Raw genomic sequence first — 26,837 nt, forward strand, 5'->3', positions numbered from 1 at the left:
TGGGGTCCCTTCCAGTTCTATGCTTCTATGAGGCTCTTGGGGGGGGGGTGGAGGAAACTATGCCCTTGTCCTCTGTACAGCAGGTACTTCAGAAATAGAAATGGTTATAATACTTGCATCTTTTCCAGGTCATGTCTGGAGTTTTCCTGCGAGGCAGGCTGAGGTTCACCCTCTTCCTCTGTCACAAGAACAAGAACTCTGCTGGTGATGGACAGCTGGAAGACCAGCTGTAATTTGCTGCCGATTCCACTGGGTGTCGCCAGCCCTCCATGCCTTGGCAGGTAAACTCAGGAAGCGACAGGAAGCGGTCCTGGGAGCAGGGGGCGCTGTCGGCCTCTTTCTGCAGGGGAAGCCGAAGAAGGCTGAGACCCAAAAAACAAAATTGAAGTATAGCTTAATAGCAGTGCAAGTGTACAAAATGTCAAATCTACTTCAGTTGCACATACAAGAGTGTTAAGATGTCATTTTAAAAGGTCTTGTATATAAGTAGGTATGCCCAACATAGAGACAAGTTTAAAAAGTACACATTATTTCCATATTTCCATGTACGAGAACCAAATACATCTCAGCCTTTCTTTATTATATACAAACTGGCTCAAAAAGGCTTAGGCTGCAATGTGAACCTTACACGCAGATGTTCACCAATGGAGTAAGTGGAAACAAACAATCTGAAGATGCCACAAGATGTGAACAATGATTTCGGTCACTGCTGGCTTCTTTCCGCCTGACCAGACAGGAGGAGTGCCACTGATGTGCCAGGAGGCACAGGTGCTTACCTGACCCACCCTGAAGTGCGCCACTCGCCCTAGTGCCCTGCCTCTGCGGTGGCTAAACAGGCCACACGGATTTGGAAACGAGTGTAGAAAAGCTGGCAGCCCCCAGAAACCATGGTCAGCTCATCTGTTCACAGCGGCCCATGTTAATACTGCATGGCCCTTCAGCAGGCCTTTCCCATTTACAAACCCTTCCCTTCTCTGTCCATCTGGAGCTGCTTCTTACTCTCCCGGGAGGTCCTGGGCAAAAAGCTCTTCACAAGCCCAGGTTACCTCTGGATTTGAACCCAGTGCACACACTCCAGAGGCTCTTTCTCTAACCTTAAGCAAGAACTGCGCCTCTTATCTACCAGGCCCTCATTTAACAAACTTTTTAAAAACAGAGCCTTCTGGAGAGGGAGGGGAAGGGAAGGAACCCAGCTGACCAACCCAACCGGTTGCAAACGGAGCTGCTTCCATGCATCCTAAAATTCCTGCCACCTTTTCCTTGCATGACACACAGGAAGATTATACTTTACAAAGGCGGGATTATGCCGCTGCTGACCTGCCCGGGCAGTATCTAAGGGCTTCCTGGGCACACTCTTCAGATGGGGCAGCCACCCATCGGGGAAGGAAGGCACACTGCAGCCATCTGGCAAGTGGTGTGGAAGGGAAGCCCGTTCCAGAGCAAAAGGGAAGCCGGAAAACGTGTCCGATGGACCTCAGAGCAGTTACGGGTCTTGCAGCTTCGCATCCCTCGCAATATGTCCCTCCAGAGCCAGGTTAAGAGCGGTGGCCTCTCATCTAGAGAACCGGATTTGATCCTCACTTCTCCTCCACATGCAGCCAGCCGGGTGACCTTGACTCATAGAATCATAGAGTTGGAAGGGACCTCCAGGGTCATCTAGTCCAACCCATGCAGAACCTTAGCCAATCACAGTTCTGTCATAGTTCTCTCAGCCTCCCCTCCCTCATTGGGTGTCTGTTGTGGGGGAAGAGAGGAAAGGCGATTGTAAGCCACTCTGACACTCCTTCAGGTAGTGAAAAGCAGGGTACAAAAAGGCAGTTTTTCTTGGACTAGGAGTAGCACGCCGTGCGACATGCATGTCCCAGAGTTTACGTGTCCCTCATATGACTTTTGGCAGATTCGTTCTGGGAGTTTCCAGCGAGGAATCCAATTTAGTATTGTCTACTCTGACCTGACTGGCAGCGACGCTCCAGGGTCTCAGGCAGGGAAGGTATCTCCACCTCCCCTCCTGGCTGATGCTTTTAGCGGGAGCTGCTGCCAGGGACTGAGCCTGGGATCTTCGGCAGGCCAAGCTGCGGCTCTTCCACCGAGCCAGGGCCCCTGGCCATAGTGTGGACTGTCTCAAGGCTAGGAGGAAGGGGCTTACCTAAGACCACCGCTTCAATTCCTGGCAGAGTTGAGACTTGCACCAAAGGCCTCCCAGACTGTTAGGGATTACAACAACTGGTGTGTGTGTGTGAGAGAGAGAGAGAGAAAGAGAGAGAGAGAGAGAGAGAGAGAAATGGGCAAACATGGTCGTCAATAATACCCCATTAAGCGTCTGTAAGGGAGGACAGGGCTCTTTCCCCTTCTGAGTTCCATCCCCACATCCACAAGACTGTAGGAGACTCATTGCTTTTCATCTCAATATGACTGGTCCTTGCCTGATGGCGTTCAAGGGGCACTTATGGGCAGACCTCAGAGAGCCACACGGCTGCCTCCCAGCCCCTGAGGAGTGCTTTGGCTGGGGTCTCTCTGAGGGCTGCCAGCTGTGAAGGAGGAGGAGGAGGAGTAACCGCTGGAGATTTCGTATTGGCACAGAAGCCTCTAAACCGGTGGTTCTCAACCTGGAGGTCGGGACCCCTTTGAGGCAAGCAACTTGGCCGGGAGGGGGGGGGGTGCCATCCACACAACAGCCTTGCAGGGTAGATTGAGATGGAGCATTTGTCTGTCTGGAGCAGTGAAAAACAGTGAGATTGGCACGGTGGGAAAAGAGGCAGAGCTGAACTGAGAAACCCCAGGGGAAAAACCAATTTATTTACAATCATGAACAATGGATCTTCTCACCATTGGTCAGTTTTGATTTAATTCTGGTGAAAGAACACTCGCATAATTTTATGGTTGGGGGTCACCATAACACGAGGAACTGTATTAAAGGGCCGCGGCATTAGGAAGGTTGAGAACCACTGCTCTAAACTAACTAACTAACTAACTAACTAACTAACTAACTAACTAACTAACTAACTAACTAACTAACTAACTAGGGTGGTGATGTGTGAGTGGGGCAGAGTTCAGAGGCTGGACGGAGGCCGTCCTCACCTGCTGCCATTTCTTCCAGGGGAACTGATCTCTGTAGTCTGGAAATAATTCCACATCCCTTGGAAGCTGCTAAGCCTAACGGGTAGGAAGGAACCTTTCCTGAGCCATGTGTCTGGCTGCAGGAGAGGCCCCTGAATATCTCCAGGACTGTCTTTGGCCTGTGTACGTTGAATGCCCTCAAGCTGCTTCCAGCTTATGTCGACCCTATGACTCCCAAGATGTCCTTTTGTGAACAGCCTTGCCATCCCAGTGACCGATGGAGTCGATCCATCTGTCTTTTCCTAGCGCTGTTGTTTTTTCCTGTGGCCTAGTGAGGTGTTTTTCCTCCCAGAAATGTTTGGAGGACAACTGAAGCTCCAGGACATTGCCTCAAAGAGTATTTTCTCAAACATGGCCACAACAATTTAGCTTCTTGTCCTGACATGAGCCATAATTCCGCTGACAAATGGCCAGATTCATCCCTTAATATCAAGCTTTGGTTTAGGCACACACCAGCCCCGGCAATAAATCCTCTGCCGGGGTTTTCGTACCTCAATTAATTACACACATCACAGATGATGGACAGCCAGATAAAGGCTCATTCTAGCATAGCCAGATGGACCTGAAGTGATGTGCAGGGTAGGAGAAATCTTGTCTCCCTGTGGGGGTAATCTAGTATGGTTAGATCTGTTATGGACTGCAACATGCTGTTTAGCCAGATGAATTAACAAAACGGCTTTTGATCAGTGGCAGCTCCTGAATAACTGAGCGGAAGATCTCTAGCAATCAGGTCTTTAAAAAATCTTTAACCAAACAACCATTGGGGAGAGGAGGCATTGCTGACATGCAGGAGTGCTGAACTTGGGAACAAAGGAAACCTGGAAAACAAAGGAAACTATTGTTTTCATACCTATGCAAATGTATGTGAATATAGTTATGCCTCACAGGGTTGTTGTGAGGATAAGATTGCATCTGATTGCAGAAGGCGAGGAGATTAATGTTCTCCACTGGGGATAAAGATGGGGCCTGAATGATTTTTTAAAAAGTTAAAATGCATATACATTTAATGACCAACTACAATTCTTACTTCTGTGACAGCTCCTTTCTCTCTCTCAAGTCACTGTCATGTGGTGCAGGAGAAGGGCCATAACGCAGTGGAAGAGCCTCTGACTGGCATACAGAAGATCCCAGGTTCAATCCCCAGCAGCATCTCCAGTGGACAGGGCCAGGCAGGAAGCGATGGGAAAGACCTTCCTCTGCCTGAGACCCCGGTCAGAGCAGACAAGACTGACTGGATGGCCAGAGGATCTGAGACAGCCGAATGCAGCTTCATGTGTCATTTCAGCCCACCAGGCCACTATGCTGAGGGGCCAGAGGGTTCTAGATAGAGCTGTCATGCAAGGTTTCTGAGATAAAAGAAATGCCCTTTCTCTTAACGAGATCTGATCCACTGGAGCTGGGTCCAGCGTCCCTTTATAGCCTGTGCTTCCCCCCCCCTCCCCAAAAAATCCTCACCTTCTCCGCCACCTGGTGTTATTCCTGGGCTCCGTAGAAGCTTGCACACTGTGTGTGAGCTAGACATCCCCCATATGGCCAAAGTGATTTAGCTAATTAAATAAATCCTCCCACAAACAAGAACAGGAGCACAATAACTGGTCTGCTAGCCTTCCCTTCATTGCTGTAATTAGCTGGGAAGGCTTTGAAAGCCACTGACTGCAATTAAACATGTGGCATAATAATTAATGCAAGTAATTAGCAGCTTAAGGAGATGGCTGAATTTCCCATGCAGCGATACTGCTATGAGGCTGATTAAAATTAGTGCCCAGCTTGAGATATGGAGTACGTTTCTCCAGGTGGTAGCTGAAAGGCCCAGGGAATTCGGCCATCGGGTGATCAGACGGTCACCCATCTTTCCCCATCCGAAGGGATCCGCCCTCTTTCAGTGGAGTGGACAACTGACAGGGCTCTTAATGCTGACCACTGTGGGTTGGGAAATTCCTGAAGATTTGGGGACAGAGCCTTGGGAGGGCAGGGTTTTAGGAGGGGGGGCTCAGTGGGCATCCTGTCATAGTGCCCCACATCCAGGGGAGCTGATCTCTGTAGGCTGGAGATGAGCTGTAATTACAGGGGCTTCATGGAGGTTGGCACACCCTAAGCTACTGGCAGGCTATAGGCTGCATCGAACATCCCCGTCTCATTCATTCATTCATTCATTCATTCATTCATTCATTCATTCATTCATTCATTCATTCATTCATTCATTCATTCATTCATTCATTGTCCATAACCAAAATATACAAATGAGTTACATAATAAATCAAACAACATAAAATATATAAAAATCAGTCACAACTTCGGTATCTAAAATTGAGTAGTGCATCAAATATAATATAATACAATTAAATAAAATAAATCTGTATAGAACTATGGTCAGCCAGTTAAGACAATTTATCAGTGGTGTTTATCAAGGATCTCCCAGTTATAGAAGCCTTCACACTTAGTCACTTTTTGTGAAATCTCCAGTTTCTTATCTGAGAATATAACCATAAAAATAGAATAATCTGTCTCCCCCAGGCAGGCCTACAATTACTGGGGTATAAAGGGCTCCCCAAATCTGCTTGTGATTCATACCTGCTCTAATGTCTCTAAATTCCCCTTTTGGCAAATACATAAATGTTCCCCAGTCTCTTTTTATACCCACCAGTCATCCTGCCACCTAAAGTGTTCTCAGAAATCCAGTGTAGTGTAGTGGTTAACTGGGGCGGCTTTGAGTCCCCGCTCCTCCACATGCAGCCAGCTGGGTCATCTTGGGTTCATCACAGTCCTGATATTGCTGACCGAGCAATCCTGTCAGAGCTCTCGCAACCTCACCTACATCACAGGGTGTCTGTTGTGAGGAGAGGAAGGGATGGCAATAGTAAGCCACTTTTAGACTCTTTCAGTGAAAAGTGGGGTATAAAAAACAACTCTTCTTCTTTTTCTTGGAAAGCACTAAGAAAGAAGATCCCGCAATGTGCTCAAAGAGGCTTATTTGCTGTTGATACTTTTCCTGATCGGTCTCATTGGGGTTTAAGCCTTAAGGCAGATGTTGATTCCCTCTCTTAATTCAGGCCACGGGCTGTTGTAGTCACCTTACTGCGTCTTCCAGTGCGCCGTTCGGTGCCAGGAGGGCAGTTTTACAGACCTGGGATTCAGCAAGGAGGAGACATACTGCTTTTTGCATCTGCAGGAAGGGGGCAGGGCTAGGATGAGTTACAGCTGCAAAATCTAAGTTTTCCCACAGGTCATCCAAATAACCCTATAAACCCAATGCAGTGGCTTGTTTGTTTAGGGCTGTTTTCATACAGACCTCTTATCCTGCCCATCTTTTTCTTTAATTAGGGTGCACCTCCACTCCCTGCTGCCTATGTCAAACTGACCCAGATTAGAACATTTGCCATTCTGCCTCTGTGATGCAGTGATGATTTCTGCCCCATTAAGGAGCCAAATCCTAACATCAACCTGTCAAGAGCTCATGCTGAGGTCATCGGGAGGAGGGCTGGCAGCTGTGAGTGGTGGCTTTCAGAGCTCAGGATTTCTGACATGACAGCGCTTTGTTTCATCTGTCAGATAAAGATGTTGACATTTCTTTGTGCGATTAGACAAAGTATTTGGTATTTTCTTAGCATTAATGTTATCTACTGCTCCTTTCATTGTTCTGTGAGAACTTCCTGTAGCGAAGAGGAAACCAGGATATTTTCAAAACCAATAAAATCGCTTTCCAGGCAGTTGTCCCACATGCCTCCCTGCCACTGCTTACCAGGAAGGAGACTACTGGGCATCTTCAGAACAAATTGCTCATCACCCCAAGATGACCAGTTCGAGGGGGCAGTATTGAAACGGAATAAATAAATAAAATGATGCATCCCTCAAGTCTTGTTCGTAAACAGCTTTCAAGGGGGATTAGATAGATTAATGGAGGATAACTCTATCAATAGCTACTAGTCCTCCGAATCTCAGAGCCAGGGGAAGATATTGGCCACTATGCTCTCTTGCTGGCCTTCCAAAGGAACCAGTTGGCCAGTGTGTGAGATGGGATGATGCACTAGATCAGGGGCTAGCATTTGATGGCAGGGGTTCATGGGAATTGTAGTCCATGGACATCTGGAGGGCCGCAGTTTGACTATCCCTGCACTAGATAGACCCTCCCTGGTCTGACCCAGCAGGGCTCTCCTGATGTTCTTAGGAAGGTCTCGGCCTCTCTGCCCTGTGTCTGGCCCTCCAGAGGAACTGGCTGGCCCTTGTGTGAGACGGGATGCTGGACCAGATGGACCCCTGGTCTGACCCAGCAGGGCTCCCCTGATGTCCTTAGGAAGGCCTCAGCCTCCCTGCCCTGTGGCTGGCCCTGCAGAGGAACTGGCTGGCCCCTGGGTGAAACGGGAGGCTGGACTGGATGGGCCCTCCCTGGTCTGACCCAGCAGGGCTCTCCTGATGTCCTTAGGAAAGCCTCGGCCTCTCTGCCCTGTGGCTGGCCCTGCAGAGGAACTGGCTGGCCCCTGGGTGAGACGGGAGGCTGGACTGGAGGGACCCTCCCTGGTCTGACCCAGCAGGGCTCTCCTGATGTCCTTAGGAAAGCCTCGGCCTCTCTGCTCTGTGTCTGGCCCTCCAGAGGAACTGGCTGGCCCTTGTGTGAGACAGGAAGCTGGACTAGATGGACCCTCCCTGGTCTGAGCCAGCAGGGCTCTCCTGATGTTCTTATTTCATGCAACAGCCCTGCTTCCCTTGCAAATTAAGCACAGTACCTGTTAGCACCTTGAGTAATATTCTAGGAAAACGTGAATGGTGAAATTATAGCATTTTTACAGATGGTGACCAACCCTCTCTGTGTCTGAATGTGTGAGGACCTTCCCTGATGATGATGCAGCACACCCAGTCCCTAGACTGACTGCAGGCGGAAGGCTGGATTTTGGGGGAGTGCTGGCCCTCCCTCCCTCCCATCCCCAGCTATATAAAACTCCATCTGCCTTGGGAGCGAACAGGGAGGAGCAGAACTCCCCTGTCCTTCAAGCCAGTCGCTCCTGTTTGGCCAAAACCAGGACAGCTCAGGTGCACCAGAGAGGCCCCTTTGATAAGAGGAGACGATGACAACCAAGCACAGAGTTGTCCGGGTCAGCCCTGAGCAGCCCACCTATGCGGTCTGCGTGATGGGAACAAAAATCTCCGTGAATGTCAGCGGGTAAGTGATGATGGCAGAAAGAAGTGGGCGCTTTTGCCGTGTAATGGGGAAGAAGAGATGGGGTTTTATACCCTGCTTTTTACTACAGGAAGAAGTCTCAAAGCGGCTTATAATTAATTGCCTTCCTCTCCCCACAATAGGTACCTGCTGATTCTGTGTATTTAGTCAGATTGTGAGTAGGTGGGCAGAAGGGACTGCGCTGGTGCTTGGCTCTTGTGGCCCTTTATTGCATGCCTACAGAAATGCCAGCTGACACTTAGTTGTGAATTTCCTGCATTCTGCAGGGGGTTGATGACCCTGGAGGTCTCTTCCAACTGTATGGTTTTAGGTGCAGCTGAGAGAGCTCTAAGAGAACTATGACTGGCTCAAGGTCACTCAGGAGACTTCATGGGGAGGAGGAATGGGGAATCCAACTTGGTTCCGATTAGGGTCTGCTGCTCTTAATCATGACCCCACACTGGGATGTGCCGTTCACACCTCAGTTCAGACAGGAGCTTTCTGAGGTTGCCTTAGGCAAAGTCACTCCCCCTTGGTCCCTGTCTTTTTCCCATTCTCACTGGCCTACTTTACAGGGTGATTGTGAGGATTATTCAGATGTGGGGCACTTAGGAAAAGGCACTATATAAATACTGTTGAATATCATTGTTGTTGCTGTTAATATGATTCCTGGAATGCCCTGGAAAAGTTGGTCATTAAGGCATGATGGCAGCTGCCCCCTCCATATGCCAGAGAAAGGCTGCTTCTAAACATGGAGGTTCCATTTTTTAGTCTTCATGGTTAAAAGCCACAGGTCTGTTTTTTCTTCCCCCAAAGCCACCAGTGGCCGATGACCCTCATCTTTGTAAGGCCAGGGAACCAAACAGGGGCTGGCGAGTCGGCCCTGACAGCACAGCAGCAATGGGGCTTCCAGTTTCCTTGCCCCCCTCCCCTGGAAGTGATTGTTCCTCCCCACCTCCTCTCACACATAGCAGCCTCCAATGATCTTTCCCAAAACTATAGAGCAAATCAAAATCCCAGGAGGTGAACAAATATACTACAATGCAGTTGGGAAGCAGGAATAAAACCCATTTCCCAAATACTGAACCCAGGGCATATAATCTATGTAAAAATGGCAAGAGAGGGCAAATTTCTAAAGAACTTTCTGACTTCTGAAGCTTTTATTATATAGATGTTTGTTTCTTGCATCTCAACCAAAGATACTTACACCAGCCAGGTTTTGGCTTCTTTTTATAGGCACTTAAAAACTAAAACAGGGAGATGGGAGATCACAAGTGGACAATGATGATGAGGCAGAGCTACTACCAGTTATCATGAGAGGAAGGCCTGGTTCTCCAAGGAACCTGATCATTTACAGGTTCTACAAGTCACCCAGGAAGTAGTTAATGTCCTGCAGGATCTCAACTCTGAATCCAAGACTATGCAGCCCACCCCTAATATGAAACATTACAGCTGGCTTCTAAGCATGGGGAGGTGTGAATGTTCAAAAGGATCAGCTCTAGCAATATGTTGAACCCCTGATATTGGGGGGGGGGAGGGTCAAGTGTTCAGTGTGCAAAGACTTGAGGCAGAGATGCAAAAGGTACACACCCCAGAGAACCAGGTGCTACTTCAGGCTATTTATGGCATCAGGCAGCAGTCTTTCACATGAGTAACTGGCAGCAAATCTTTCTCTGCAAGCACAGAAGGGTGTCCTGTTGTGGTGACAGATTTAAATCCTGAGATGGATTTCCTGTGGGTTACTTACTCAAAAGTGTTTTACTGCTCCTCTCCCTCTCTTGGTGGGCCTGTATGCTGGTCAGGAGTGCAGTTTGCACCAAGGGGCTTGAACCAAGTTTCTAAAATGGATTGCCCCTCATCAGTCATTTCCTCACGATGTCCGTCCCTTGAACCTCTCTGGAAGTAGGGCGTGGACAAGCTGGACACGGTGCGGATGGGGGCCTTCTGGACGGAGTCTTCATAATGTTTCATATTACGATAGCCTTCCTAATGCCACATGTGGAGCTGCTGTATCCCCCCCTCCCCCGCCTTCCCACTGGGCCTTGGTAGTGGATATTACTATGTGAGATACCAAATGACTGGAGTGGGGCTAAGTCTGTAGCTGGCCTCGGGCCAATATCTGTTTCCGATTCCTGGAATATATGGAGCACAACCACATGAAAATCTCCCCTAGGAGCTGCATGGGATAATTCCAGATAGCTTGCACACATCTAGAGTCTGGGGGGGGGGGATCAGAAGGTACAGTTTCCAGGCAGACTGGAGCACAGGGCTTCTCCTCCTCCCTGGCTGGGTGAAGGAGCCACTTCTCTCTGCCACTCCCTGGTACCTCCATGCAGGCTCCAGCCACGTCACTCTTCCTTTCTTCAGCCAGCCTCAAAGGGGAGGATAAGATGCGAGGGGGCAACTCTCTGCATGCAACCCCTACCAGGCCCTGGGTGGGAAGGTGGGCTGAAAATGGGAGAGGCTGTAGAGAGTGGTCTTCTGAAGGCTGCCCACGGAGGCTCTAGGTCTAGCCCAGGTGAGCACACGAGACTCGCTGGGTTGTTTTGCAAATGAAGGGACGTCTTCTTGGGAGTGAACCCACACATTTGGAATGCTTAGCCAGAATCTGTTCCAGCTTGGGCTGGCCAGGATGGCAGAGAAAGATGAGCACGAGGCCATTCTGATTTGACCTCGTGATTTCTCCTTGTTGGCCATTTATCTTAGAAGGTTTAGTATTTAAATACTAGTAGCGCCTCCCTCCTGAGTAAACCAGTTCCCCATTTTCGGAAAAGTGTCCTGAAATCAATGCTCTTCTTTGGCCCTGTAAGTAGGTTTGCCAGCTCCAGGCTGGGAAATGTCTGGGGAATGGGGGGGGGGGAGTTTGGGGAGGGGAAGGAGCTCAGCAGGGAGGTGATACCATACAGTTTGTCCTCTGGAAGTGACCCTTCCCTCCATCACTGAGGTCTGAAGATCACTAGTGATTCTGGGAGACCTCTGGGCCCCATCTAGAGGTTCGACCTCACTTAAAAGTTAGTGAGGTCCCCCCTTCTCCCCACTCCTCCAGACTCCTCCAGGAATATGGTCATTGGGTGTATGACTACAGATCATAAATCTAGCTGAACCAGCTGCAAGAGAACAAGCTATTACAGGGGGTTATGGCTGGATTTATTGCCTCTTTCTTTCCCCTGCATGCTGACAGATTAATATCTCTCCTTACAAGTTGCTGCAAGGCACTGGAAGAGAGGCAGAGGAGCAGGAAGATTGTGGTCTATTGCATAACGTTTCTGCACATCTTTTTCAGGGCAGTAAGCTTTGCGTGCAGAAGTACTTGAGGGAGCAACAAGAGTTTCAGAAGAAAAGCTGCTTTTGGGAGTAAAAATTCTCTTAGTCAGACACAAGCGGAGCAGAAAAGGTGATCTCTGCATCCTTTTATCCTCGTCAGGAGGGAGGAGGGTGTTGTGAAGAATGCCCGGAAAGGATGCACATGATGCACATTGCAGTCCGCTTTATCCCCGGAGGGGAAATGCTGGGGGGCAGAAAATTAGCAGCTGCAGTGAGAGAAGCATCCTACATCCCTATTCAGTGCTAGGGGAGGGCCATTGTGCTGAGCCCCCAGGCCAGAGTAAGGAAACAGGATTCTTATCTCGCCACAGATGAGAATTTTCTGCCCTTGGCGTTTCCCCTCTGTGGTAAGCAAACCAATTACAATATTCATTGTAAGGCTGAGTCCTTGACAATGCCCCTCCCACCTACTGACAGGGCCAAAAGGATGCAGAGATCGCCATTCCTACTCCTGTCTGGCAAAAGGGACAATTCCTGAAACTCCTGCTGGTCTGGGGGGGGGGGGGGGGCTACAGAACTCGAATCTTATGGGGTAGAGACACTAATTGCCTGCATTTACTTACTTTTTGTCTTTATCCTTCTTTCTTCTCTCTCTTGCTCTCTTTCCGTCCGTCTCTCTGTTTTTCCTTTTCTTCTCTGTACTTCTTATTGTGCTGAAAGAGTGAATGGAAAGATTGGTGTATAGCCATGCAAAGTACAAACCCCACGGAGAAGTTTTGTTTTGTGCAGACTGATAACTTTTCATGTTCTTTGAAAATATGAAGTGCTTCACCCAGGATATAGTAATTTCAATAAGTATTATTATCTTTGATATTGTTAGAATTTTTACTTAAGTAGCAGTTTAAATATGGATGACCTCAAACAACTTTTCGGGCATGTGAAATAAGAAGGTGAGAGGCAAGTGTCTGCTCATTAGCAGACTAGCAGTATATTTAACCACACAAATACTGACCATATTTTCAGAGCAGAGTTAGGCCTAAAGTGTCACATTTAAAAAACTCAAGAGAATACTCAGAATGGAGTTCTGCTGGAGAGAGAGAAATCTCGAGAGATGGAGGTTTTATCTGGGTCTCCTGCATATGTGGTGATTCACAGGTGCGTATTCAAAATCCAGTGACCAAGTGTTGACTGGCATGTGTGAACACAGAGCAACCATCACGGACCAAATTGTCTCAATCCCAGAAATCAGTTCTCACAGTCAGCTCAAATTCTGCCCTTCCTCAGGATAAACAGCGGGTCTGTTTTGACAGCTTTCCCTTGTGGAAGGACTTATCCAGGGCCTTCTGCCCATCACGGCCTGTCTAATTAACTGAAGTTTCTGCTACCAGCTTCAAAAGATTTCACTGTGACGCCTTTTAAAACAGAAAGCTTCCTTCACTAATGTGTTTTGTCACTAGATCCATCCCAAAGGGTGCCACTCATTTCAATGTCCATGGAACTGCTGGTCTCAGATTATCCATCATCTGTGATCCAAAGTTTGTCCCAGAGTCCCCTGATCCCTCAAGATGGCCACTGAAATCTGGCGTGGAGGTCATCGTGGCCATGAACGGTCCCAGCAGCAACGTCAATGATAACAAGGTGAGCACAGGTATGACACGAAACACTGTGAGTCACAGAATACCTTCTGGAAGCAAGCTGTTGGTTTAGGGCTCATAAATCCTAAGATCACATCAAGACTTCTTGTGTGAGTAGGTTAGGATAGCCTGCTAGGCCTGGGTCACTTACAAATGGGTTGCTTGCTCCAGCTTGGACGATGGTGGGAAGCCAGCCTCTCCCTCCCATTTCTCATGAAACACATGGAGGTGCCTTACATTTTAAACCTCAGGGTTGATACATCTCTGATCCCCCCTTCCTAGCACCTTGGTCACTGTTGTACATTTATTTACAGACCTGAGTGAGCAAAAGGAAATATAACCCAAAGAAGTCATGGCTTACAATGGTGACTCTAAAGAGGCAGAGTTATTGCCAGCCAGTAAACAAAAGAAGATTGATGATTATTTTCCAAATAAAGACTCCCGCCTTTACAAAATTCCAATATCAAATCGCTATGCAGCTCTAGCAGAGAGCCAGGAAAGCAATAGCTGACAAGAGTCAGAAAGGGAAATGGACAAATTAAACCCAGGAGTAAGCAAACGAACCTATAAAGACAGCAGACTTAATGAGAGTAAAGTTGATTTGCTAATAAAGTTTGCAGACCTGACAGCTAACACAGTTACACACATATTTGGTCTGATAGCTGAATTAAAAAAAAGATGTAAGCGCTCTTTCCTTGAAAACTGATCTGTTAATTAATTAAAGAAACTGTAACATTAGATTTAGTTCCTGCTGAATGTGACCAAGTGTTTTACCTTCCTGTAGGTTAGAGTTTCCTATTATGGTTCAACAGAAGAGATGCTTGCCAGTGCTTGGCTGTACCTCACTTGCGTGGGTAAGTGATAACATGAATCCGAGATGCACACAGGCATTGCGATACAGTTCTGCATTCCTGAAGAATGACATCCTAATCCAGATATTGTATACACTGAGGAACAAACGGGTATCTCTCCAGGACTCAGTGACCTTGACTTTGCACCTGAATATTTAATGCTGTCCATGTTCCAACCCTCTCATGCTTGGGGGCTGTATTTGTATGCCACTTTGGGCAATGAGAAGGCAAAAACCACTGCCTCAGCAATAATCCACTCACCAAGATAATCTCTCGTCTCTAAGAAAGGGAATATTTTGCAACATTCCTGATCTATATATTAATTTAATTTATTTCTGTGCTGTCTTTTCACCCAGTTTGGGCTCCCCAAGACAGCAACCATTTCCCGACATTAAAAGACGGCTTAAGATACAAACATAATATTTAAAACAATTAAATAAAACACATAAACGGGGGAGGGGGCTATTAAGCATTAATGTGGGAAGGCTAAACAAGAATGTCTTCACACATTGGCATGGAAGGCAAGGATAGTGGGTGACTGATGCATCTCCCGGGGGAGAGAATTTGGTGCCATGACTGAGAATTTGGTGCTCTTTGCGTTGCTCTCTGCCCAGCCTCAGGCGCACCTGAAGCGAGGCCTCTGAAAATGCCCAGAGTGGTCCGATAGGTTCATGTGGGGGAATGCAGCCCCACTTAAGCCTCTATGGAATGGATGTCCTGACAGGGATCTCTCATCTCTCTGAAATAAACGGCATCATAGAAATTCCTTGGCAGTTCCTTGTGGTAGATCACCGTATTTGGGCTCTCCGTCTGTTTCTCCCATCAAGCTGCTTTGATCCTTCCTTGGAGAGGAAATGGTACTCCAAAACACGGCTCAAAAGGGCTGTCTGGTTTTATGCACAATGTCAGATACATCCAGGAGGCGATACTGATATTTTAATTTTGGCTCTTAGCTATTTCTCTGGATGCGGATACCAACCGGGATGGAGTGGTGCAGATCAATTCAACCAACAAGGTAACAGATGAATTTTTATTCTTTGGGGGATGAGGCATGAAGTGCTTCAGTATCTGGCATCAGAGCCAAGGGGTCCATGCAACCAGAAGCAGATGGAGTTCTTAGCACAGAAGCTGAGAGCCAGAAAACAGACTGAAGTTCACAAGGGAAGAACTCTACTCAAAGCAGGTATAAAGAGGGTGATTTCCCCTATCAAGCAGTCTTCTGTAAAGCAGTCTTCTCCAACAGATGAGACCATGTGAAACCAGGTCTTCTGAAAATCCCACTACACATCCTTAGGATGACAGGGTTTAGCAATATTTCGAGAAAGTGGATTCTTTCCATCTTTTTACAAGCTCAGTTCAAATTGCTCACATCCGTGTGCAGATTCAAATCATATTGACTTCCAAATGAGGGCTGGTAGATTCCAGACATATGACTTCACCCCGGGAAGAGATCTGCACAAAAATGCATATGGAACTGGAGCGACAACTGGCAAGCTCAGACTCTCCTCAGCTCTCCTTGAGGGTCAAGTCCTTCCTCTGGAAAGAGAGAGACAAACCCCCCACTCATTGGATCTCTTCTTTCTCTTTTTCCATTCCCTCAACAGAAGAAATGGACCTGGGGCCCCAGTGGGAAAGGAGCTGTTTTGTTGGTGAATTGTGATAGGGATGGCCCAAGCTCCGGGAACATGGACACTGCTTACTCACACGTGCGATCCCGTGCAGGTATTCCCCAGGGCCGAGGTCTACATCACGCGGCCGGGGGGGGGGGGCACACAGGAAAAAAACCCACTTGCTTAGTTGTCTTGTGCCTCTTCCAGTCGATCCTGAGCAGATTCCTACTGAGGTGACTCAGCAGCCAAGAAAATTAACTGGGGTCTCTTGTCTGTTCCGCTGTGCAGCGGCCTCCCTTCCTGGACCCAGCCAATCTGGCCACAACCCTGCAGACTCGAGGCTGCTGTAACATGCTCTCTGCTCAGTGTGGGGCTGCCTTGAAATCAGTTTGGAAACTTCAGTGGGTTCAAAAAGCAGCAGCCCATATTTAATCAGTGGAGAGCGATGGTGCTCAAGGGCTGCTTGCAGGTTTCTAGACCCAGTTCAAGATGTGGTGCTTACCCTGGAAATCTGCCTTGACCTGGGAGCCACATTCTTGAAGAACTGCCCTGTTGGGCCTTTCTTTCCCAGCCTCTGTGCTTTGGAGCTTCCTCCTGGGAAATGTAAGGAAAGCCCACCTTGGTGGTGTTCAAGAGGGGCTCAGGGTTCTAGAACTAGTTGGTTCGTATTCTTTGCTGGCTTTTGTGTCTTCGGGGGGGGGGGTTGCTGGATGCACTTTTGTTCATTGTTTTAAATCTTGTCATTCCTTGCCTTGACTCCCGAGTGTTGGGAGAAAGGTGGGCTTATGAATAAATATAAATATACAACCAGAGAACAGACCCTGCCCTCTACTAGCTAGCAGTCCTCATTCATTCTCACCTTACTTGATAATCAGAATGGTGAAAATAAACCCCAGACCCCATGGAATCAATGCAGTGGCCACCCAGGGCTTCCAGCCCTCATGGCTTCAGAAGAAGGTGCATGTACCCACCTTCGCTTCAGAGACCCCATTGGCTATTTCCTAACTGTTTTCAAGAGGTCCCCCAGAGAGTCACCCTCACTCGCAGAAGACTTTCCTTTGGGCAGACAGACTTGGGGCTGATAAAGGACACCTTTGAGGATCCATTGTTGCACAGTCCATCTTTCACCTCTTTCCCCCCAAGACCTGGAAGATATGTCCCTTGTGATCCTGACTACCAAAGGCCCGGCTGGCATCTTTCAGAACCACAAGCTGCTTCTTCATGTCTCCGTGACAGACGCACCCAGACTGAGAGTCTTCCAGGATGGTGGTGAGTTTTATTGCTCTGTCCTACTCTCTGCCCTGGTGGGAGGGCCAGATACGGATGCTTCTGGGGGTCTAGTGAAGAGGGGAAGGGTCTCGTTCAGACCCTAAATGATGGATCAGCCATTGATGCCTTCCCCTCTGTTTTGTCATCCCAAGTGCCCCAGAGAGTGTCTACCCTGGCCCTCTAAACCAGTTTAAAATCACTCTCCTGTTTTTCAAGGGACATTCCAGATGGATCGGACTGCTCAGGAGGAAGGGAGAGTCTGACATGGCACGTTTATGTGACTCCTTTTCTCTCCGCTTCCCCACTCTTCAGAAAATGCTTTTGATGCTGTGCCATGTGCTCCATTTTGCTGCAGGCAATGCTTCCCTCTCCAGTTACCAGCACGTGTTGGGCTCAGACAAACTCTTCCACACAGTGGAATGCTCTGATGGGAAACAGCAGACCTGCTTCTTTGTGGAGGGGCTGGCCTTCCCCGATGTCTCTTTTGAAGGGCTGGTTTACTTGAACGCCACACTTTGGGAGGCCTCTAGTCAGGTACGGCGCTGGTGGAAAATGTGCAGGTGGTCTGTGGTGGAGTAGAGGTGGTAGTTTGGTTACAGTCCATGGAGCCTTATATAGGAGTGGCCACAGCTCTGTGGTACAGGACATGGTCTGGTGGCAAAGCAAAGGCTGCCTGTTCCGTCTCTAGCAATCTCATTGGGAAATTCTTCTGCGGTTTACATAAAACATATAGAACCTCTTCTGGGAACCCAGCCCACAGAGCTGGAGCCAAGATGGAAGAGGCCTGGGCTCTGGTCAGAGCCAGATGGGCCACCTGACTATCATAGTTGGCACCCAGGGGCATATCGAAGGACATATGCGGGTCCCAAATCAACAAGATGCTGGGAAATTAGCGCTCCTGGCGAACTGTGCTGAACTAGATGATCCAACGGTCTGACTAACAGGAGACAGCTTCCTTTCCTCAGCAGCATACGGAACTCCACAGGCCTCTCCACGGTTGCTTTTAGAAATTGTCTCTCCCTGTTTGATTTCCGCAGGATCTTCTAGACACCCCTGTTTTCTCAGACACGGTGGTCTTCCGAGTGGCTCCTTGGATAATGACACCCAATACAATGAAACCCTTAGAAGTCTTTGTCTGCAGGTAAGGGCAGGAGCAAGGCTCAGTTTTGGAGGTGCCAGAATTGCTTGAGGTGCTGCAGCCACTATTTAAAATGAAGCTTGTTCAGCTGTTCTGGTAGACTAAAGGCTGTGTCCAAGAACTGCAGTCCTGCCATGGAATTCTGGGCACACAACAAACAAGACCTGGGAAATGGGTGGAACCCTTAGGGCCAAACAAATCCCGAATGGGCTTAGTGGCAGTCAAGGCTCCACTGTCTACTTGGGGAAGGGAAGCGCCCTCTTTGTTGACTCGTCCTTTTATTTACATGTTTGAGAGCAGCGTGAAGGACAACGAGGAGTTTTTGGAGGCTGTGAGAACTCTGGCCAAGGAAGCCAATTGCAAGCTGACCATTTGCCCGCTGGAAGAAAATATGAATGACCGATGGATCCAGGTATCATCCTTGACTCTGCACAAGAGCAGGGGCTCAGCAAAAAGCCCAGGGATGGGGAGAGCAGCAGCTCACTAAGCACACAAGAGGTCCAGTTAGATCCAAGCAGACTTAAGCCTCAGACTTGCACTACACAAGGCTATTATGCCATTTTCTTTGTTTAAATAATTTGCTAATGGCCAGGGATGTTTGGGAACTGAGACTAAGAGGAACATTGATCCTATTTTTTTTTCTGCCAACAGGATGAGATTGAGTTTGGTTATGTGGAGTCTCCCCATAAGTTATTCCCTGTGGTCTTTGACTCCCCCAGAAACAGAGAGCTGAAGGAGTATCCGTTTAAGAAGATTCTGGTAGGTCAATGGCTCCTCAGCATGTTGTTTCCATTATTGGAGTGTAGTCCTTCCTTCCTTCCTTCCTTCCTTCCTTCCTTCCTTCCTTCCTTCCTTCCTTCCTTCCTTCCTTCCTTCCTTCCTTCCTTCCTTCCTTCCTTCCTCCCTCCCTCCCTCCCTCCCTCCCTTCCTTCCTTCCTTCCTCCCTCCCTCCCTCCCTTCCTTCCTTCCTACTTTTTATCCTTGCAATGATCAGCGTGAGAAAATGAGTGATTGGCCCCAAATTACTAAGCTGGACTGAGGCCAGAACTTGACATGCACTGAATAATGCACATGCATTCCTTCACGGGGGCAAATGATACCCCCGGGGGCATTTTGGCTCAGGAAAGCATTGCTGGGGGGGGGGTGAAGCACAGGCCACTCATCCCCCTGCCCCACAGTGTCAATCACTTAGGACAATCAGTTTCTAGGCTACCAGGCTACTGTTAATTCTTGCACAACCACTACTCTTGAATTCTTCTGTTCTGAGGGGCCTGATTTTGGGTATGTGACTCGAGAGCCTAAGAAAGGATCCGTCACCAGTCTGGACTCATTTGGGAATCTGGAAGTCAGCCCTCCTGTAGCAGTCAAAGGAAAGGAATATCCTCTCGGGAGAATACTCATTGGGGGCGGCCCCCACAGGTGAGAGACTTTTTCCAGCTGCTTCTAAAGGATAGGAAGAATGCACTCTGCATCATAGGCATGTATACCTTTGGGTTCTGGCTTGCCAGTGGTTGCATGTCCATGGGGAACTCAGAACTGGAGAGTGGGACAGCCATTTTCTGTGACCCAGAGGCCAGAAGCATCCCAGGGTCAGCCACGACGAGCTTCCTTGATTCAATGAGGCCATCTAGCAGAAAAGGCACAGGAGCACCATGCTCATATACATATTTGCATTTACAGGTTACATACATGTTGCTTTTAAAACACTGAAAGGAATACAATGTACATCAAAGACAATTTTGCCCTTTGAAAGTTGACAGACTTCAAAGTGAACTTGACTAAAATTTGGTAAAGCAGGCAATAGTGCCAGAAAAATAAAAATCGCCTTGAGGGATGGCTGTGGTACGCATGAATGCATATCCTCTATTGCCTCTGAGTTTCCTAACACATGTACTGAAACCGGATCATACATGTGTTGCCCTATTCACACAAAAGGGTGGTTCTGTTGCCCAGTGCCATCTCCCCTTACTGGACTGCCAAAACCATCCTTGCTAATCATTGTTTCTGCTCCTAGAAGCACAAAGACATGCTTGGACATTCTTACATGACAAAATGCATGGCTCTTCACCTGTGAGCCTACCCCTGCACCTAAGAAACTGCAGTAGTGTGAAAAGCCACCCTCAAGTTCCTGAGTGCCAATTCCACTTTGCACCTACTCTGTTTCTCTTATCGTCCCTCCTTATCTCCTAGGTCTGGTGGCAATAAGATGACCAAAGTGGTCAGGGACTTCCTGTTTGCCCAGAAAGTCCAGTCCCCGGTGGAACTCTTTTCTGACTGGCTCAAGGTGGGGCATGTGGATGAATTCTTGACCTTTGTTCCAGCTCCCGACAGAAAGGTACTGCTGTGCAAGAAGATGGTTTAATTCTTACGATCCTTCAGTTTTCCATTATTCCAGTCTCAGGACTGCTTTCACCAACCCATCCTGCCATTTCTTTGGGCTCTCTGAGTCCCTGGTCACCCACAGCTGATGGCTGCCAGGCCTGTTCTCAGAACTGGTGTGAAGTTTTGACCGAGGGCTCTGCAGGTTCAGACCTAAGGGTCATCTAGTCCAGCATCCGGAAGCCAACAATGGCCTGCCAGACACTTACAAGCCCATGAGCAATGTGGGAAGGCCTGTATTACTGTCAGTTCCTTGTTGACAGTTCCTCACATTCAAAGATCCATTGCCTTTGGACTGACGGTTTCCTTCTAACTATAAAATGAGCCATTGATAAGCCTTGTCCTGAACGAAATTGCCTAATTCATGGAAGAGGTCTTTTAACACCAAAAAGCTGTTCCATTTCATTTTCTTACTTCCATAATCCGAAAACTGCCCTGGCTGTGAACATTCTGCGGCCTCTGGCTTAAGAAGCTGGGATGTTTATAAACATTCTGTGTCATCATGGTAACTCAGCCATGTAAGGCCATAATGGGCAGACGGTGGTATGAGATTATAAAGATTAATTGGATCCAGCCCAGTTTACCTGCTTTGTCTTTGTCCTTGCAGGGTTTCAGACTGCTTCTCGCCAGCCCTGTCGCGTGCTACAATCTGTTCAAAGAGAAGCAAAGAGAAGGTTATGGGGATGTCTCCCTCTTTGAAGGTGAGTCAAGACAAAAGTTTGTTTTCTTTCTAGCCACCCACCCTGGCCAGCTGGACTTACTTATTACATTTATTTCCCACGTAGGCCTAGGGGAAGAAAGGAGAAAGACTATTGATGAGATCCTAATGAACAAAACCCATTACAGGGACACCATACACACACAGGTAATATTTTGTTGAACTGCTGCAGTTTTCTGGATCTCCAGCTGCAAAGAAATCTCTCAGTGGAGGCTGGGGGCACCTTAGGAATTCTGACACAGGGTGGTGAGAGGCACATGCCAGGATTTGTCAGCCAGCCCCCCCCCCCCCCCCGGGAGTCACTGTTGCTGCCACCAGAATGGGAAAGCCGGTGTGATGTAGTGGATAAGCGTGGTGGCTTCTAATCAGGCAACACGCAGCCAGCAGGGTGACCTTGGCCTCGTACAGTCCTAATGGTGCTGTTCTGACTGAGCAGTTCTGTCAGAGCTCTCTCAGCCTCACCTACCTCACAGGGTGCCTGCTGTGGGGAGGGAAGGTGATTGGAAGTCACCTTGAGACTCCTTCAGGTAGTGAAAAGTAGGGTATAAAAACAAACTCTTCTTGGCTAGAAGCAACCCCCCCCCCCTTTACCTAATTAACAAAATTTCCAAACTGATGTGCCTTTTCAAGAGAAGTAAGTCCCACCATGGCTTCTGGTAGCTCACACACCTTCGTGGCTGGTGGAGTTCAAACAGAAACAGGTTCAGATATGGCCATTTTAAAATATTTGGTATCTATAATATAGAGATTAAAAAACACTGGCTTATTACCATGAGACAAAATGGTGCTGGGAAGGCCCTGCCTTTATTTCCCATGTAGGCCGAGGGGAAGCAAGGAGAAGGGGCCATTTCTGGGTGATTGTGAGGGAATCCTGACAGAGACAGTCAATGGAGGCAAACTGAAACACGCTGGCAATTTTTTAAAAACCTCACTCATAAATTCAGAGTCGGCCACAGAGCACAGCTGATGATGACAAAAGGCGAACTTTTGTGAGGTGGTGAGACTAAAGTGCCTCGTGAATTCGCATCCGTTTTGCCACTCCTGAGGCTGGCCTCCCCTTCTTGAGAAAACACTAAACCGCGCTGAGGTGAGGCCGCCCGGAGCCAAGGGAAGAGGCAGGGCACCGGGAGTCCATGAACAAAATAAATACGACGCGTAATCTGAGGCGAAAAGCTCTCCTGAGGTCGAGGGTGGAGGGTGGTGCTGAGTGTGGCCCTGTGGGGCAGGCAGCCCGTCGCCTTGTGCCTGGCGTGAACCGCTGGGATGCCTAAGGGTGGCCGCTTGCCCGGACTGACCGCGGCCGGCTCCTTTTCCTTCCAGGGCTACATTGACTGGAACCGCAGCATCCTCAAGCAGAAGCTGGGCCTGAGCGAAGGAGACATCCTCGACATCCCGCAGCTCTTCGTCCTCGGGACCGAGCTGAAAGCAGACGCCTTCTTCCCCAACATGGTGAGGCACCCACCGGCTGGCTTTCCGAAGTGCCCAGGAGGGACCCAGCCGCAGGTTCTGCGGGGCTCGCCTCGCCTGCTCAGGGGGACGGGTTTTGTTAGCGTGCTCCTTTGGTGTGGAGACCCAGCACTGAGGAAACAGGCAGCCGTTGTGAGGGAGAAGCTTTGCCTCGATGGAACTTGCGTGGTCTGGTCCCCAGAGGCTGGCCAGGGGGGGAGAGGGCAGCCACCACAGCCTCACCCTGCGCATGAACCTCCCAAAGGCATCCCGACGGGCTCCCTTCTTGAGCATAAGGCTGGCCTCGGGCTGATCGTTCAGTTGCTCTCCCTCGCCACCTCCTGGCCGGCCTCTGAAAAAGCCTTGGCGATGCGCGGCCTTGCTGCGTTTTCAGCAGTTGCGTTGCTGCTGCGGATCCACCGCTGCGACTCGGGAGGAGCTAAGCCACCCATCGGACTTTCTTCAGTATTTGTTCGCTTGGCCGATCAATGTTTTGTCACTCAGCATCAACGCACCTGTTGGGCGGTTCTAACAATACAACAGTGACAAAAGCTGCCTGACAACCAAATTGGAATTGGTTTTATCCCAGCTTTACTAATACAGCTTTGCAGACGCACCCTGGGAACGTTCATTGGGAGAGAATGCTTAACCCTTCCGGGATTCCTTGGGCAGAAACAATGACAGCAATTCCTTCTCCATGGCTGGTCAGGGAGGCAGTGGTCAATATGTGACATAAGCATCCTTGGTGGGTGGGGACAGTTCCAGAGTTTTAAATGTTTTGTGTGTGGGGGGGGGGGTTGCCAGCAGGTGGTGTTCAGGGCCATGGGAACCTTAGCTGGAAAGTTCTTCTTGGCTGAGACCGCACTGACCGCTGCTCTTCTCATCCCTGTAGGTCAACATGCTAGTGCTGGGGAAACACTTGGGCATCCCCAAACCCTTCGGCCCGGTCATTGATGGGCAGTGCTGCCTGGAAGCAGAGGTCCGCTCCCTCCTGGAACCGCTGGGCCTGACCTGCACGTTTATTGATGACTTTTTCGCGTACCATGTGAACAACGGAGAAGTTCACTGTGGCACCAATGTTTGCCGAGAACCCTTCTCCTTCCACTGGTGGAACATAGTCCCTTGAATCAGTTTGATTATGGCGGGAAGGGTTACTGGAGCCCTAACATTTTTTTGGCACTTTGTGTGAAGGTGAGGGGATGACTAGGGCAAGAGATTTTGTGAAGGGAGTGGGAGAAATGGAGAAAGGAAAGAGGGGGAAACACCCCAGAACATCACAGTCCTTGGATATTTTTTTTTAAATGAGTGATAATCTAGGATTTAAACCCCATTGGAATGAGTAGGGCACCAAACTTTGTATAACAATGAAAAGATTGCTTGGGATACATGAGCACTTTGAAAGAAAAGGGTGGCTGATCTTTAAATTTATGATATGTTCACTTATTGAAAAACAAATCATTGGAAATATAATCATGTGTACTTTAAAATTTTATTTTTTTATGCCATCATTCCTTTTGCAAGACACATTGTGGGTAATAATATAAATATATAATAGAATAAAAATGAAACTTTTCTACAAATCTTTATGGAATGAGGAAAGTTTGTTCTACGGGAATAAATATATTTTCAAAGCATTCTAGAAAGGGTAGAAAATGTTTACATTTTGAAATGGAATATGGTGGCCTCTTCTGTCCTGAACTGCAGATGCTTCACTGGAAGAGATGTGCAATGATTGTGACATTTTGCAGTGACAAAACAGATGGTATTAGCATTACACAGCATCATATGTAATAGTCAGAAAAGAGAAGACCTGGTTCCACTGAATAATTTATTCCAATGAATGATGAGCCATGTTCTACTCAGAACTAGTTACGCAAAACAAACAGCCACGAGATGCGGATGTGGGGGAAGACGCCATTTTGGCACTTGATAAGGCAATGGGGGGAGGGGGGGAATGACACGGGAGGGCCCCCACTTTAAAATGGTGTTATTCTCACTGCGGCCACAAGAACAACTTTATGTCTAATTGGAACCTAGAGAAAGCTCTGAGGCAGATGGCAGCCATTTTGGTTGCGCCACTGAGGAGAACTTGGCGGGATCTCTGTTTAATAGCGAACTGAGGGAGTTAGTACCACTTCTTTCCGTGTGGGCTCTGTGGGGCTAACTCAAGAACAGAAGTGGCAAGACAAACTGATTTAAAATGTAAACAGCTTTAGCTCAACCTTTTCACCATACACAATGCAAGAAAATGGACGTAGCTAATAGGAAACACTGCTATCAGTGTCTCTGTTTCACTAAATAACTGGTTTGTGCTTTACGGCAAGTTACATCCTATTTCTCAAGTCCACCAAGGTGCAGGATTCTCCTCATCCACTTCCCTTCCAAAAGGATTCCCTTCCAATTAGCTGGATAACGCCGCAATCTGCGGCTTGAACCGTGGGCAGAGACGGGAGCCCAGAAAATCTTATTAAGCTCTTATCAGCCTCCAGAGCAACCAGCAGCCTCTTCCGCTCCGGCTTCCTTTTGGGGGGCTGCCTCAGCACCGTGCAGCTCCTCAGGCAAGAAAGGGGAGCCCTTTCTGGTTAGGGCAACAGGACAGGGAAGATAGAGGAGCCCCTGGCTCCTCTGCATTGGCTAGGGCCGGCAGAGAGAGCTCTGAGGCAGACGGCAGCCATTTTGGTTCAGCTGAGGAGAATTTTGTCAAAGGAGGAGGGGGAAAATGGCTTCTAGGGCTTTTAGACGGAGATCGAGGAGAAGAAGGAATGGGAAAACACTAGACAAATACACTGACTCTATACTCAGTGGAACTATTTTTATTTGCTGAAGTGGATGGCAGACCCCCTCCCCCCCCCCCCGGTGGAGGACATGATGGTGAGAAGGACTGGGCTGGTGGAAAGCCCTGGCTCTTAGACTTTGGCCATATTGCTCCACAGCAGTCAGAGACAATTTCTCTGCACTATTTGTTGGAAAACCAAATATTGACTGGGCCTAAGTTTGTGAAGACACAGGGGTAGACACAGGCGTTGGCTGGCAGGGGCTCCTGGGAATTGTAGTCCATTGTAGTCCCTCTGGAGGGCCGCAGTTTGACCCCCCCTGCGTGGGTGTCGGCTGTGCCTTATGGCTGAACATCCTGGCCCTGGGCCAGTCTGATTGCATCAGACCCCGGAAGCTAATCAGAGTCAACCCTACCTAGGAGAAAAGAAAGGGAAAAAGAAGTGTAGCTTTGCTTTATTCTACTTAATTTTCCCTTCCAGAAGCCACGTTCCAAACCAGTTAGGCAGGAAGGGGATAATGGAGAGAAACAGGAGCCGTTTCTCAAATTTCCCTCTAACTGAGCTTGCCTTTCCTTGGATAGTTTGAGTGGGCAGCTGCGTCCGTCTGCAATAGGGCAGTTAGACTCATGTCCCTGAGCACCTTGGCATTTCATGGCAGAGGCTGCTTGCTGGAAGCTCCCTTTGTGGGACAGAAGCAGGGAAGGAATGGTGATCCATGAGTCCTTTTGTCCTTGCCAGAAGAAGGGAAGGGCGTTGTGAAGAATGCTCATGAAGGATGCAAAGCTATGATCCATGCTGCAGACTGCTTGAGCAGAGCAGAGCAGAAATTAGCATTTGCAGCAAGATAAGAATCCCAGGTGCCTATTCGGTCAGGGAGGGAGGGGGGTCCACTGTCCTGACCTTGTGAATTAATTCAGGTTCTGCAATCTCACATTGTCATGTACTCTGGCCATTCCTTTGTCTGAGGACTTAGGTCAGCAAGGGAAGGTTAGCATATTCTCCCAGTAGCTTGAGAGTGCTGCCGGTTTCCTTTGCAGAGGGACTGACCTGTTTTGTGGACGGGCCCTGCGGACTTTTGAAGGTCTCCGTAACGCTGGGAGCTAAACCAGCGCCTGCACCGTCCTCGGAAGGGGGCATCGGGGCTTCTTGCAGGCCCTGGGAGGAAGGGCACACACTGCTCGAGGTCAGGGGGCCGTCTGTGGGCAAGGAAGTGCGAGGGCCGCCCGCGGCTTCTTTGGCGCCAAGGAGCCCCGGGGGGAAGGGCGTCCGGAGAGGGCACTTCCCTGCGGGGCCGCGCCCGCCTTGCCCATGCCCATGCCCATGCCCATGCCAAGCGCCCCGAAGCCCTGAGCCGGCAGACGGGCACGGCCCCACGCCCTCCGGCTCCGGCCACTGTCCGTCCGTCCGCCCGTCGGTCAGTGCGGGCGGTGCACCTTCACGCGGGGCGGCTCCCTCCTCGTTGCGGGCGGGCGGGCGGGGGCGGGG

The 26,837-nt window shown here is 49.0% G+C and overlaps 1 protein-coding gene and 1 long non-coding RNA gene across 3 annotated transcripts; one reads left to right on the forward strand and one right to left on the reverse strand.

Annotated features, from left to right (window-relative positions):
- The first annotated feature begins 195 nt into the window (after nt 1-195).
- On the forward strand, nt 196-24,105 carry LOC143824756 (protein-arginine deiminase type-3-like). Of its 2 annotated transcripts, none has more exons than XM_077312352.1 (16): nt 196-281; nt 12,991-13,171; nt 13,952-14,021; nt 14,972-15,033; nt 15,623-15,740; nt 16,772-16,897; nt 17,253-17,431; nt 17,935-18,038; nt 18,336-18,447; nt 18,687-18,794; nt 19,303-19,454; nt 20,226-20,370; nt 21,022-21,115; nt 21,200-21,279; nt 22,453-22,581; nt 23,471-24,105. In XM_077312352.1, the coding sequence occupies exons 1-16, from the start codon at nt 208-210 to the stop codon at nt 23,702-23,704; spliced, it is 1,968 nt and encodes a 655-aa protein (XP_077168467.1). In that variant the 5' UTR covers nt 196-207; the 3' UTR covers nt 23,705-24,105. The 2 variants fall into 2 exon arrangements, with proteins under 2 accessions (XP_077168467.1, XP_077168466.1); XM_077312351.1 differs by lacking the exon at nt 196-281 and adding an exon at nt 8,104-8,272.
- On the reverse strand, nt 5,786-26,685 carry LOC143824759 (uncharacterized). The gene is made up of 5 exons (XR_013226859.1): nt 26,400-26,685; nt 20,999-21,063; nt 19,523-19,662; nt 12,157-12,246; nt 5,786-5,944 (listed from the first exon to the last, which is right to left on the reverse strand). It is a non-coding gene; the product is annotated as an uncharacterized LOC143824759 (long non-coding RNA).
- Nucleotides 26,686-26,837: the final 152 nt, after the last annotated feature.

The sequence above is a fragment of the Paroedura picta genome, chromosome 15 (assembly GCF_049243985.1).
Source record: "Paroedura picta isolate Pp20150507F chromosome 15, Ppicta_v3.0, whole genome shotgun sequence".
Classification (NCBI taxonomy): domain Eukaryota; kingdom Metazoa; phylum Chordata; class Lepidosauria; order Squamata; family Gekkonidae; genus Paroedura; species Paroedura picta.

Excerpts from the sequence above, each read along its gene's own strand:
- LOC143824756 (XM_077312351.1), top strand. The coding sequence starts at position 8,178 with ATGACAACCAAGCACAGAGTTGTCCGGGTCAGCCCTGAGCAGCCCACC. Across the intron at positions 18,795-19,302 it reads ATCCGTTTAAGAAGATTCTG|GGGCCTGATTTTGGGTATGT; the intron begins GTAGGTCAATGG and ends TTCTGTTCTGAG. Across the intron at positions 19,455-20,225 it reads ATTGGGGGCGGCCCCCACAG|GTCTGGTGGCAATAAGATGA; the intron begins GTGAGAGACTTT and ends CTTATCTCCTAG.